Consider the following 15,078-nt stretch of genomic DNA (forward strand, 5'->3'; position numbering starts at 1 on the left):
AACCTATTGATTCATAATCTCTTAACTCCTTGGCAAACATTAAGTATAACTGTACAACTGCAATAAACTTTGATTTGTACCTTTTAAATTTGTCAATATTAGTATATTTACAAACGTTCTTAATTGTCAAGGTGTAAGGCTTTAGAGATATGCATCGAGTATGCTACAACTTGGCTCCTTCCCAAACACGAACGACGATTCGGGATCGATACCCATATTCTGTCGTCTCCTGGCGTGTAGTGCATTCTATAGGACGCTGTGATAGACAGTTTAACAGTAGTTTCAATTGATTAAGTCAAGAGATATCGGAATTTAAATAAATTAAAATATACTAAAGTTATGAATAGGTATATTCGGGCATATGTGTAGGATTTCTTGTGAACGATTCTATCGTCTAAGGTTGGTAGAAATTTTTACGTTTAAATTTCGGATAATAGTTGTGAATTCTATTGAATTAAGTTGACTTATGAATTTTGCACAGTGTTCCGAAAATATCAATTAGATTTTAATTCTGAATTTTTTCAATAGAATATCGGAGAGAAGTGTAAAAGGTAAGCGTTTTAACTCATTAATAGTTGAAAGAAATATGAATCTGAATGTTTATAATGCTTTTTTATAAGATCAGTGTACGAGTTCAAACGTTGGTTTCATTTTACATCTAGTATTGCGATATTGTAACCATTATATATATTAGTATTATTGCCTAAGGTTTTCCCCATTGGCTGAGTTATTGGTCCGAGGCTGGCCATGATGGTAGCCTCAGTCCAGTATTTCTAGCCGAGGACCAATCACTCGGCCAATATGGAAAACCTTACGCAATTATACCTTTATTGAGTAACTAGTCCAATACGCAAGGCCAATATGGATTTTAACCAGTCCAGTATCACGTATTGGACGGCTAAATACCGCATTGGACAGCTATATTCCGTATTGGCACACTTTGAATTATATATTTAGGCCAATATTCGAACGTTAGTCAACAATATGATTTCTTTCTATGCTAGTTATGTCACTGCATCAGAAGGGATACAGAAAAAATAGTGTCCTTGTGAAACTATTCGCCTAACGGGAGTTTATTTAATTAATTTCAGACGATTAGTACAGGCTTGTAACGATCAAAATGAAATGTATAATGAACGTTAGGGCGGATCGAAAAAGAGGGTGCCAGTCGGGTTCCTCACAATCGGGGTGGGGGTGGGGCTAGGACATTATTTGCCATTTTTACAAACGAAAATTACAAATTTTCCAATAAAAAGGGACGTGCCAACCCCCTGGATCCGCCACTGAACGTTACGATCCAAATTTACTTCAATGATAGCGTAGTAGTAGGTAGAGACAGCTTAACTGAAGTCCTATTACAAACTGTAAGCAAAGTTTACAAGGTGATACCCGCTTTCCTCTCAAGAAACCATATGTTCAATTTAAATATATATGTACTAGTAATTTAGGTTACAGACCACCAATTGAACCAATGAGCATTTGGAACGTACGCAAAAATAGTCCTACGCAGAAATTACCCCTGTTCCTCATAGTGCTGTGAAAAAAGTTCTCATCTTATTTAAAAAAATTAAACAGTTTCTGAAAGGAAAAACATTTCTGTACATTTTATAGGTGCATTTTGCTTCTTGTGATGTGAAGCCTAATCTCCATAATGATTTTTAAATATACCCCTATCTTGTGAAAACACTGGGATTTCCCATGCTATTTATAGACCCTTCACTTCCGGTGACCAGTACTGCACTGCAAGTCTGCTAACCCCACATGCCATTCTAAGGATTGTGAGCTGACATATGTAGAATCATGCTGATATATAGTCATCTGCAGGTTAAAGTTAAGGTAAAGTCCAGAGAAGCCATTGAATATTGTGAAAATAGCATAGAAGCCTAAGGGAAGTGGAATTAGTGGTTTTTAGCCGTAAGTCAAACAGGAAGTTCAGTCAAATCTAAGCACACTTTGAGACGCGCCCTACATAAAGTTTCTGTCAAATATAAACTGGCTGTTATAAGTTGTTGCAGAGAGAATTGCCACTCCCACACCTTTTGATCCATGAACGATCATGTTTTTTAATCAGGAACCCCACAAATGTATTAAAATGGAAATGAAAAATGGACGTTATAAAGGCACCTAGCAGTAAACTGGCGAGTAAGGGATAGGACGAATGTCCTATTGTTAGCAGAATGACGATGTATCTTTTTGCATAAGAAAATCCCAAAATAGTAAAAATGGAAGGTATACAATATATACAAACGTCTCAGAATGTGACGACTCTATTCTCTACTCTGCTCCATCAGATCAAATTGATACAGGGAAGATATGTAAACGTATAGAAAGATCTGAAAAATTCCCAACGATGTTAGAACTGTTAAATTTGCGATGCAAATTTATGGTCGTTCCCTCCACGGGACTCTAACTCGTACCGCTGTGACATCTATGGCAACACTGCCTGCATAAAGTCCAGCGCCCTAGACCACACGGCCAGCTAGGCTATATTGAAATATAGCTTTCGCTGACCGGGTCATTCCTCCTCGTAGGATTAATCTAGGACTGTAACTTAGTACACGATGTATGGTAGTACGGAACAGTTCATCTTAAATGTTATTACGTAGGATAGAGGATCAAATTAATGATGCATGTCACAACAAATCAATATTATATAAACGTCTCAGAATGTGACGACTCTATTCGCTACACTGCTCCATCGGATCAAATGGAGCAGTGTAGCAAATTTGACAGTTCTAACATCGTTGGGAATTTTTCAGACTTATATCAATATATATCCCGCTTTTCAAAGAGGTGGTATAAAACGTTACACTGACAAGGCAATGCTATAGTTTTTAGAATCGGATGACATGTTAAAAGATGGCATAATTAACATCTAACTAACAATAATTTTCCGGAGGAAGGGATAGCCATTGCGATATCCATCACAAAGAGACTTTATTTTTGTGTAAGTTCGTGCTGTTTAATAGTTCCATTACTATGATAATAGAGATATAAATTGATTTCTAGATAAAACAGCTTCACCATTCCCCATTGTCATTGTTAATAGAAGGTATTCATGTTTGATTAGTGCTGCTAACAACTGAAAAGCAGAGATGAAAACACGAGGATATTGGTTGTGATTTGGTTTAAAATCATTGAAAATCAAATAACTTATCATGACTTTCTGTTAGAATTGTCCCAATGAATGCAAAGATGGGGACTTCAATTTTCACTAGACTTTTACAATGAGAACGAATGAATGCTGGTATTACCCCATTTATTACGTTATAGATTTTTTTTACTAATCATTGATCGCTATTATAATGGAATATTAAAAGTTCTGTAAATAGCTTTCTAACATCAATTAATTGAACACATATACATAATTTTGCACCTGTTCTCAAGTGAATTTAAAAGTTTAAATGTACTTTAAGATAAAATTTGCCACCGATATAGATCTTAAAAGCTATATACAGTGAGTCATGATGAATTCCCGCGTGCTTATACTTAGTCCTCGTAATATCTTCTGGAAGACAGGCTAACAGAATAATGATACCAATACTTCTAATCCTATTTGTACTATTTGTCCGCACTATAATATATGTTTTTTTTCACGATTAATTGCTTTGAAGAGTTGTATGTAACGGAAAGTGACAAACTCCGAACGGCGTCTGACGTTCGAGAATCTTTCTAGAGAATAGTATGAGAGAAATGTCTTACTGCGGCTGCGTGGAGCTGGGTAAAGCGACTGAACGTCGATCCATGTTAAACTTACCTCTGCTATACACAAGTAGGTGATATGTCGCAAGGATAATTGGATATGTACAAAAATCGGGTAGTTTAATAGTTTAACCGTTACAATACTATTTGTTAATGTACTGAGGACCCTTTCTAAAATTTTTGTTATAAAACAATTTGTAGCAGGACATGTTTGTTATAATAAGTGATTGCTGGATAAACCATGGCTCATTGTATATATCCATGATTTGTTCCATGTAACGCTTATTCTTTCAAGTAATGTCTGCATCGATTAACACATTCCACTCCATATAGTTGATAACGAAAGAGTTTTTTTTTTTTATTTGACGAAAGACTGATAAAATACAAACACGAATAGAGGTATTATCTAAAAATGTCACAAGTCAACACAAAATTAGTTATCATTGAATTTCATTTAAAGACCTTAAGACAACCTTTAAAGGTCTATATTTAAGTCTGGATTTCAAAAGGGCCATAGTGGTATGCCTTGAAGTGTATTTAAACTATTTAATCATCAAATCACTGATGTATTCTTATCCAAATTTCGCTTTGTTAATCCATCCCCGGGAAGTAAGTGTACACTGTGTCGTCAAGGCATTTATTAATTAATATAAGCCAAAGAATCAAAAGTAAAGGTGTATGATAGGTCAGATTTAGTGTCTTACACTCGAGTCATTTTTGGAAAAAGTTAGTCTTGACAGACTGTAGTATTCTAACCGGAGTATTTAAAACACTTCTAAAGTAAGTACACGTCTATAATCTTTGTTTATATGTACAGTCACGACTTCAAAAACTATCTCAGCTCATCTGTAATAGTAAATATTAAAAAAAAACGGTCGCACCAAGATGGAAGTATTTTTAGGGAGGGGTATACAATCGTATGGTTTTATTTCCTTTTCCTGTTACCTTAGTGATCTTAAGAACATGTTTTTGTTCCTTCATCACAGGAAAATCGAACCAGTATTTTGGGCGTCATACTTTGGTATGACGAAGTATGGGATAGAAATGTATACATTCCACCCAATTCTAGTCTGTGTTGTAAACTGACTTTATTCCAACAGTATTTTGGATGAAACTTGGTACCTGTATCAGAAAAACACTGTTCGATACGTGAACTTCGTGATGAATACTAAATACCATCTTGTAAAAAAAAAAAAAAACGCTTCCTGTCGGATGAAAAAAAAACAACATTTTTTCGTGTCAGTTTCTTCGTTTAAGTATAAGTCTATGGGTCACGGGAACAAAAAAGATCTAAGGGTCATGGGTACAATAAAGGATTATGAGTCATGGGAATAATATAGGTCTATGGGTCATGGGAACAATAAAGGTTTATGAGTCATGGGAACAATATAGGTCTATGGGTCATGGGAACAATATAGGTTTATGGGTCATTGGAACAATAAAGGTCTATGAGTCATGGGAATAATACAGTCTATGGGTCATGGCAACAATTAAGGTCTATGGGTCATGGGAACAATAAAGGTCTAAGGGTCATAGGAACAATAAAGGGGTATGGGTCATGGGAACAATAAAGGTTTATGGGTCATGGGAACAATATAGGTCTAAGGGTCATGGGAACAATAAAGGTCTATGGATTATGGGAACAATATAGGTATATGGGTCATGGGAACAATAAAGGCCTAAGGGTCATTGGAACAAAAAAGGTCTAAGGGTCATGGGAACAATAAAGGTCTATGGATTATGGGAACAATATAGGTATATGGGTCATGGGAACAATAAAGGCCTAAGGGTCATTGGAACAAAAAAGGTCTAAGGGTCATGGGAACAATAAAGGTCTATGGATTATGGGAACAATATAGGTATATGGGTCATGGGAACAATAAAGGCCTAAGGGTCATTGGAACAAAAAAGGTCTAATGGTCATGAGAACAATAAGGTCTATGGGTCATGGGAACAATAAAGGTTTATGGGTCATGGGAACAATATAGGTCTAAGGGTCATGGGAACAATAAAGGTCTATGAGTTATGGGAACAATAAAGGTCTAAGGGTCATTGGAACCACAAAGATATATGGGTCGTGGGAACAATAAAGGTCTATTGGACCTGGGAACTATAAATGTCTATGGATCATGGGAACAATTAAGGTATATGGGTCATGGAAACAATAAAAGTCTATTGGTCATGAGAATAATATAGGCATATGGGTCATGGGAACAAACAAGGGTTATGGGTCATGGGAACAATTAAGGTCTATGGGTCATGGGAACAATAAAAAGCGGTTTGAAGTTATACAGGCATGATTTGTTTTTGTTTTTGTGTAAACGAAACTAGAAAAAAACAAGAATAGAATCATTTGTTATATTTTAACTTTAAAAAAAATACATGGGAGATTTCTGTGCCCTTTACCCCTTAAAATGAGACTGTCACCAATATCCAATTATTTGAACTTTTTTGCCCCAAAACGGGTTAAATGTAAAACAAAAATCTTTGACTATACATTTACGACCTTTAAAACCGAGTCTTGATAGGTCAGGGTAAAACACATGTACTATCCTCCTGAAACTTATATACTAGTAATATTTGATTACTTCAATTTTGTTTTTTTTTCTTTAAGTTAAGGTCTTTAATGTCTATTTTTAGGTTTTTAGTTTGGTATTTTAAGTTAGTTGCTTTAAAACAGATTAGTTGTACGAAGTGAGTGAATGAACATCAGATGTTTCATATAAGTGAAATACCATCACACTTCATTTTGTCTATGGTTTATCATGCCTTATACTAGTTTTGTGAGACGTCCATTATTGACAATTATTCTTACTTAAGTACAAAACAAAACGCTCTTTTAAGACCTTTCCATTTTATTACACGCGAATGTTTTTAATTAGCTAATATTACAAATCCCGGGTTTTACTCACAAAAGGGGGCTTTAGTCTACAGTTCTTGTAAAATGTAATTATTTATATTGTTACTTAAAAATGGTATTGGAATATTTTGTCAAACTCTTTCGTTTGAAATTTCCATTTATGTTTAAAAGTTAAAGTCAAGAGGTAGAGTACACCCTTTCTTTCCCGTGCACCATTACAGACAGGATAAGACGAAGTTGTAAAGTTTTGAAACGTAATTCATTTGATAACCCTATTGTAATAGAAAATAGCATTTATTTCATGTGTTACAAACTTTTTATAGTGTGATGTCGTCCACTATTAGTGTTCCTTCAAATTACACTGAAAAGTTCAGGATTATTGATCAAGAATTTGGACTAGCAAGTTTCCCTTAGACAGATCCACGTTGATGTAGAAATTTGTCTATAGCCACCTATTTTTAATACGTTTCGGGATACAATATCTTGTTAACCCCTTTTAATTGCAGGTATTTTAACAATTGGAACACTCCTCGTGAAAGAAACACTTCCTGTCGTTTCATTAAATAAACTTTGCACAGAAGGAAGTTGGTCCGAACAATTGAGATTTTCAACAATAAACATAATAATTTAAATCTTTATCAATGTTTTATACTAAGAGGGTCATATTGCCTTAGAATGTTTCTCATGACCGGATAATGATATTATTACAGGTTAATAAAACATAATTGTAATTTACAAATCAGAACTTAATTCGTTAATAACTATTTTAATCTGATTAAGAAGCAAATCTTTTCATAAAATATATCGACGATATTGTCAGGTATCAAGTGCCACGATGTTAAATTGAATCCGTTCCATAAATTGTATATGAAATATGAAGGATTAAACATGAATTATCGTGATAAGATATGACTGTTTTTCACCCTTTATTGTCGACCTTAATGTGGTAGTATGTTTGATATCGTCCGTGACTCTGGAGTTTTTCTAAAGGAAACAAAAACATAATACTGATTTTATTCTGTTGAGAGTCAGCTTTTCACTAACTCGGTTTCTAACATTTTCAAATAGTGGATACTAAACGTGTTAACTTATATCCTAAACTAATAGCTTACAAGAAGACATGCCCTCGGCATATTATGCCTCGACACAAACCAATACAGTGCTTTGTTCTATAAGGCACAGTTGGTTGGTTTAGTCCGAGACTCAATCGGGAATCAGACCCGCTTTCGGCCATTAGGTTTCAAATCTGATATTGGAACGCTATATATAAATGAAACATTAGAAGAACTATGATGACATTTCTATGTTAATATGAAAAAATATATATAATATATATTACATAACAGATCCTGATATGCATAAATTATCTTTCCTGTATAATTACTAAAAACATGATCAAATGGAGCTGCGATTACATTGATCACATTTTGAGATGTCTGCCTCTATATACATGTACATGTACATTACATAGTTATGAATCAGAATAGAAATAATCAATAATATACCGTCCGTTGGTAACATCTGTATCTATTTCAGTGGAAATCCGAGAACCGGCCTTCATTTTCTCCTCCGCCTCTCCCAGTATTATAGGATATGCATCATCATATTTGTAAAAAAAAAACATCATTTGAAACCTTCAGTTATGAATAGTTACATAAGGTACACGAGACATTTGATTCTAATGACAGTGGTGTTTATTTTTCGTGCAGTGCGAGAAGCCATTATGGTACTTGTACTCAATACTCGAAATTAATTATTTTTTTCTTATGAATCCCTTTATCTATCAAACAAAAAATATATAGAAAGTTCGATATTTAGTAGGTAGAAACTTTTTAGATTTGGTTTACACAGGGAAACGAATTACTATTGAATGCATATGCATGTGCAAGACTGCTCGTAAACCAAATTCTCGATTTCATCTCGACAACTGAGATACTTGATTTTGTATTTACATAGATAATTGTATGAACTTGATATACTTCTATTACAAGTTTTTGGCTTACTTTTTCAAAGTCAAATAGAAATCAATACGGATATAAAAATGTCAACATATTTATGATAAATGCTCAAGTTAAAGTCAAAAGGTGTTTTTTATTTATAAAATCCCTTTTTTTCTAACTGGAATCTGAAGCTTATTTCTACATTGCAAAATTTTAATTTTTGAGTTAACCAAAAAAAGTAAAATTGTCTAGACACTGTATGCTTAATTTGACATACTTTTCATCTGTTGATTTAAACTTGAAATTATTGAAAGTTACAGAAAAGTAAAAAAAATGCGTATGAATATAAGTAATCTCTTAATCTTTTTAAGTCTCTATAAGAGCGTACGAGTAACCATTCCAAAGTATCTCATAAATACTTGGAAAATAAGAACCAAACAAACACTTTCACGGTCTACAAACGCTGCTTTGACATCGACACAGCATTTTTTAAAAGAGTCTGGTATTCCTTAGATCACCCGTCTAATTGACTGATTTTTTGAAGAGTCTGGTATTCTTTAGATCACCCGTCTAACTGACTGATTTTTTTAAGAGTCTGGTATCCTTTAGATCACCCGTCTAATTGACTGATTTTTTAAGAGTCTGGTATTCTTTAGATCATCCGGCTGATTGACTGAATTTTTAAGAGTCTGGTATTCGTTAGAACACCCGGCTAATTGACTGATTTCTTTAAGTCTGGTCTTCTTTAGAACATTCGGCGAATTGACTGATAAGTTTATTTTACAGAAAGAGACATTTTTTCCCCAGAAAGAAACAAGACGAATCTTTGAAACATTACGGCCAGATAGCTACTCAATGGCACCCGCACTCTAACCCATATCGGTGTCGGCTCTTCTTTGTGGGTTTAGGTGTCTTTTCCCCTAGACTGTCTTATATGTCTGTCATTGCCTGAATCCTTTCTGTTTTAGAAAATTATCTTAAGACAACAGTAGAGATTTACAGTTACTTAGGAAGTAACTAAGACGCTCGAACGCGGATATTTGACGGTCATAAGACTACCCCTTCCGTTAACCTGAAGAAGCGCTTGTGATTTCGTCTTACTGTCACTACCTAGAAAAGGACTAACCAATACCAAAATTGTTTCCATAGTTCGACATTTACTTTAAATTCACGTGAATTTTGCCTTTTAAACTATTCTTATATCGAACATTTAATTTGTCGGGATTAAAATTGTTTTAGTGATTTAAAATCGAACTTACACCCAGGTCCCACATTAAAATTGTTACAAAAGGTTTTATAACTTACCAATTGGGAACATGGTTTTAAGTTGGATTTTACCATTTACAAGCTTATAAGAGTTTTTATTTTTTTTCGATTTTCTAACAGCACGAACATATGCAAATTAGCCAAAATCTCATTTATATGAGAAATTCTCGTATTCAATTTCAGAGGATTAAAATGTGACGGGAGATTTATCAAGTATGAAGCATGGCCGACGTGGATCTGCGAGATTTTGATGACCTGGGTAGACGTAACACAAGTACACCAAGACCAGACAAAAATGTTGAGAACGTGGGGATAACAACAAATTCGCAAAACAATAAACAAGAAAAAGAAAGGCCAGAAAAGCAAAAAGAAAATCTCTCCAAAGGAAAAGACATAGAACAACGAACAGAAAAGGAAAGGGGAGAAAGAGAAACGAAGAAGAAAAATGACAGTAAAGAAAATGGAGAATTGAAAAAGGAGAAAACCAAAGCAAAGGATGGAGAGAAAAAGCTTACCGTTAACAATAAAGAATCAAAGAAAAACGAAAGGACGAAAGATATCAATGGAAACGAAAAGGTAAACATAAACTTGTGTTAATATCCTCTCAATATTTTGGTATTGTTTCTCATGTTTCCAAGGAGATTAACGCACAAGCATACAATCGACAAAGCGCCGACCATTTTATTAGCGAGTAGTGGGTAGAGGGGAATTAGATCATTCAAATATTATCGCTTAACTGAACAATCTGAACTACTAAAAATAAATAAAAAAAAAACACGGATTTAACAGACAGAAATTCAATGGTTTAATCCTGTTGTTGTCTGTTGGGTGGCTGGTTTATTAAAGACCTAAAATCAATGTATCGATTTTATGAAACAATGTCCTTCAATGAATTTATTGATTCTTGTTTTGCATTCTGAGGTATTTTTCTGAATTCCTGATATTGAAAATAACAAACCAATATCCATATGTTTATTTTCAAATTGCAATGCAGGTATACTAAACAGGCTTAATTTGGAATCACTCGCGTAGCCATGGGATCCTAAACATATTCATTTCTCTCGGCTTTATATAAAGTGTTGACACTAAATGAAATTTAAGAAGTTTGTTGATTAGTTGGACCTCCCTTGCTTTCATATACTTTTTTTATTTTTATAGAAATTCACGATCTTTCTTAATAGATTTATCCAAACAGTTATCTAAAACACATCCAATATACACTTTTACGTTATATTTTTATGCAATAACAATGCAATTAATGCAATTGTATTATAGGAAACAAAAGCAAATAAAGAGGTGGCTTGAGGTGCGTTTTTCTAACTGCTGACTATATTTAACTCTCTGTTAACAGGTACTTAACGAAAACAAGGAAACGAAGAAAAAAGACAGAAGCGCATCAGACGAAATGACAGAGGGTAGTAAGGGAGAGGATGATGAAATTGAAGAGGAAGAGGAAACAGAAATGACGAACGAAGAAAAAGAGGTATTATAGTTTACAGAAAGATATTTTAAACATTTTATTGCTATCGTCAATGACCAACATTGGGTATTTCAAATAGGCGGTCCCAGCGGTGCTTCCGAGGGTGTGAAACCCTATTTTTAAGGAAAAAAATGTTGATATTGTGCAATTTTACGCAAAATGAGCAATAAAAACCTGAAATCTCCATTTGCTCCTTTTCTCCCTGATACTTTCTTCAACGAGCAGCTTGATAAACGTCTTGTAAGATACATGACTGCTCACCCGACCCGAAGCACCTGAATAAGTTGGGTTCTCGATGGTCATTTCTTTGTGTTGTTTGACTTGTTCTTCAGTGTTGTTTTCTTGGTCTTGTAATTTGTGTTCTGTTCACAGGATTTCGTTCTACCAACCACAGATAATAACAATGGCGTACGATTAAAACGTCAAGTTTTGTTGGTCAGAAATTTGGTCATGGTGTTGATTGCATAAACATACAAAAAGGATTATATTATATGTTAGGTTTAGTGTTCAACTGTTGGTCGTGAAGACTCTGCACTTGTTTTAATCTACAAATGTAATGTTGAAAAAAAATTGAACTAGGCATGTAAACGGTCTGAGTTCTATCATATATATTGTGCTTTCAAAGGATATGTACAACGCAGTCAGAAATGGACAATGGATGACCCTTCAGGACTGTCTAGAGAAAAAGAATGCTGACGTTAATATGACGTGGGTAAGTATACTACACACGAGACAACCACTCGTATCAGTATGATACACATGCGACAACATACCATTCTAAATCCATAAAAGAAAATACTATCACTCGGCTAATTTCTTGCTGGAGACTGCGGCGTGATGTGATCAGGACTGCTTGTGACACTCAAACCTTCATTTACCACTATTTTAAAAAAATAGTTTGGTGGTTTAAAAATCTTAAACATGGAAAACTTTTTTTGGTTTGACACACAAAGTTGCGGGATTTATACTTCACATATTGTCTATGATAAAATACAAACCGGCCCATTCGACAAGAATACAAGTAGCGAAGCCAGCACTAAATCCAATATTATTCACTTGCAGTGATGTTTAGTCCGGTAGGATTCATGACATGTAAAGAACATAAGGATAAATACAACTTTAAACATTTTTTTTTTAATTTTCTATGACATTTATATTTATATGTTGCATCTTATTTCTTTGAACATTTACACTGTCATATTTCAGTACAAGGAAAATTTACTGATGGCAGCAATCAGATCGGAACAGACAGAGATAGCAGAGTTTCTGATTGATATAGGAGTTGATTATAACTTCAGGACCAAACACTTCGTAAGTTTTCACAAAAATGTTTCTTGGTATGCAAATAACAGTATATCATTCTAGCGAGAATCTTTTCCCAAAAATGGAGTTACTACTTTAATATCTATGGTGTTTGAAAATGACAACTTAAAACAAATATAAGTTTAAGACATCATGTAGAAAGAGCAATCAGACTTAGGTATTTTAAACTGCATACAACACCTTGAAAATCTTTGAAAAATTATAAAAAGACCTTAATTCAAGTATGAGTATCCACCATATGTTGTATGTTCAAGTATTTCAGAGAGAGAGAGAGAGAGAGAGAGAGAGAGAGAGAGAGAGAGAGAGAGAGAGAGAGAGATGGATGTATCATTGAGTGAAAGTTACGGTGTGTTTGTTTGTTATTTCAGTTCATTTTTGATTTGGAATGGATAAGACCTGATAAAACTACTTCAATTCCACCGCAGACATGCGCCTGTCCAGTCAGGAGATGTACATTGATGTGCCTTAGTTGCGTTATTTTACTTTCAACTTTTATTTTGAAGAAGTGTCTTCGTTCTGTTACCATGCATTTTATTACTTTTGTTTTGAGGACTTTTCGCGCCTTACATAAAGGTGTGTTTACAATTATTGAATACCTATTGTTGATCTCTGCAAACCATTTTGTATTTAGTTTATGATTTAGTTTATGCGCGGTGCATTTGCTACCTATCCGTCCTTTTTTCTATCAATACTACGCATCTAATTTCTTATTTTCTTTTTGACAGCATTTACGTGATAGTGAGAAGAAGGGCAAACGAATAGACTGTCATGAGAAAAGTTGTAGAGATTTAGCCTTTGACCTTGGCAACGATCATATTGTCGAATGCATTGATGTAAAAAACAATAACATTTTCCCATTTGTACCAGTGAAATCGCGACACATCTGGTCAAAGCGTCCTCCTGCCCCACCGATTCCAAAAGAAATGCTTCCACCGGAATTGCGGGAGAGTGACGACGAAGAAGACGATTCTTGCGAAGATTCAGGGGACACAGAGACCGATTCTGGGCATCCAAGTCCAAGAAGTCATGATAAAAATACTGAAGACACTTTATTTTCTGAAATGTTAGGAAAGTTAAACGATCAAGGTAAAGACGATGGGTATGGGACTATGTCCCCGAGTCTGTCTCCATACTTGGGACATTTCAGTCCTCACGTGTATACTCCTCCAGAAAAACCATTAGTGTTTCACAGGGCAACAAAAGCGTCCATGGCGCTCCAAAGTCACAACGATCAGTGTTACAAAGGGTACAGAGCGCCAAGTAAAAGCGCGCCCGTTGCGCGTAACATCAAGGCCGTTGGTAGTTACGTCTTTGAGAAACGAAACTGGGAAAGTCAGCGGGAGCCGTCATGCCTTAAGAACGATACTATTTCTGTGCAAAGTCTTCCTTTTATGCGTTCTTTTACACCAGCTTCTAACAGCAGACGATCATCCGCCCAGTCAATGCATTGTTCTCCCACGGCAGAAGTAACAAAAATTCTAAGACAGTCATCGTTACTGAGAAGAGACTCTAACCTTAAACTTCCTACGCATGACAAAAAGGGTACTGTGCCTTCTCTAAAAATAAACCAGTGGTGCCATAAAAACTCAGATAACGTATTTAACAGACTATCAAAATCAGCTCAGCAGAGAAAACTTCTGAGTGTCAATCGTAATTATAACCACCTTTACCGATGGTGAATACATAATTTTGTTGTTAAATTGTTATTTATTGTTTTTTTTTAAAACTACGATATACTATAGTATGAAAGTTGTAATTGTTTTAAATTACTTTGACCTTCATACAGCATGGTAGATACATGTGAAACTACAAACAAATGAAAGCATCAACACCAGAGGTTTCAATTAATGGACTCTTTTTTCATTAAATGTATATTGTTTTCGCACATGTTAATGTGGTGTTGAATTTTGTTTCGTTAAATCGCGTTTTAACTTCTAAAACAACCTGACTAATTAAAAGCCTTATACATGTATTTGTATTTATTTCAACCAGACTTAGATGTTATTAACACGAATCTTTTTAAAACGAAACTACTTCGGCTACCATTAAAAACGACTTATAGGTCTATGAAGATTAGTAAAGCGAGGAAGAAAAATGACACAAATAAAAAAAAATATTAAAAAAATATCATACACACATGAAATTATATTTGGCGTCACGTACATATATCTAACCAGAAGGGTGACATGCTGATCATCAAATCCCCCACTTTCCAAAGTTTTGAAAATTTTGCGATAGTTATTAGGAGTAGTGAGCTACAGAAACCGGGAGATGTAAGAATCAAATAACAAGGCAAGTATTTTAGTAGCATTTCACTTGTCAATTTTGGTCAACCATTAAAGATTTTTCTTCAGTGTACAGCTAGTGTTTCCTAACCCGATTACTCTGTATGTGAAACTCCCTAAATTGATTCGGATCAAAATCTGAAATAGGAGATGCACAATGGGAACATGTGATAATGATTCTGTGAAAGTTTTATTCAGTTCTATTCAGTGGTATATAATGAG

The 15,078-nt window shown here is 34.6% G+C and overlaps 1 protein-coding gene across 3 annotated transcripts; it reads left to right on the forward strand.

Annotated features, from left to right (window-relative positions):
• The first annotated feature begins 203 nt into the window (after nucleotides 1–203).
• Nucleotides 204–14,543, forward strand: LOC148627177 (uncharacterized). Of its 3 annotated transcripts, XM_088569160.1 has the most exons (7): nucleotides 204–399; nucleotides 529–551; nucleotides 9,952–10,344; nucleotides 11,120–11,251; nucleotides 11,874–11,960; nucleotides 12,455–12,559; nucleotides 13,297–14,543. In XM_088569160.1, exons 3-7 carry the CDS (start codon nucleotides 9,991–9,993, stop codon nucleotides 14,248–14,250), a joined length of 1,632 nt encoding a protein of 543 aa, XP_088425286.1. In that variant the 5' UTR covers nucleotides 204–399; nucleotides 529–551; nucleotides 9,952–9,990; the 3' UTR covers nucleotides 14,251–14,543. The 3 variants fall into 3 exon arrangements, with proteins under 3 accessions (XP_088425286.1, XP_088425268.1, XP_088425278.1); XM_088569142.1 differs by lacking the exon at nucleotides 529–551; XM_088569152.1 differs by lacking the exons at nucleotides 204–399; nucleotides 529–551 and adding an exon at nucleotides 4,318–4,482.
• Nucleotides 14,544–15,078: the final 535 nt, after the last annotated feature.

Source organism: Perna viridis, chromosome 1, assembly GCF_037379345.1.
Source record: "Perna viridis isolate PV_CMFRI_1.1 ecotype Kerala chromosome 1, ASM3737934v1, whole genome shotgun sequence".
Classification (NCBI taxonomy): domain Eukaryota; kingdom Metazoa; phylum Mollusca; class Bivalvia; order Mytilida; family Mytilidae; genus Perna; species Perna viridis.

Excerpts from the sequence above, each read along its gene's own strand:
- LOC148627177 (XM_088569160.1), top strand. The coding sequence starts at position 9,991 with ATGGCCGACGTGGATCTGCGAGATTTTGATGACCTGGGTAGACGTAAC. Across the intron at positions 10,345-11,119 it reads ATATCAATGGAAACGAAAAG|GTACTTAACGAAAACAAGGA; the intron begins GTAAACATAAAC and ends CTCTGTTAACAG. Across the intron at positions 11,961-12,454 it reads CTGACGTTAATATGACGTGG|TACAAGGAAAATTTACTGAT; the intron begins GTAAGTATACTA and ends GTCATATTTCAG.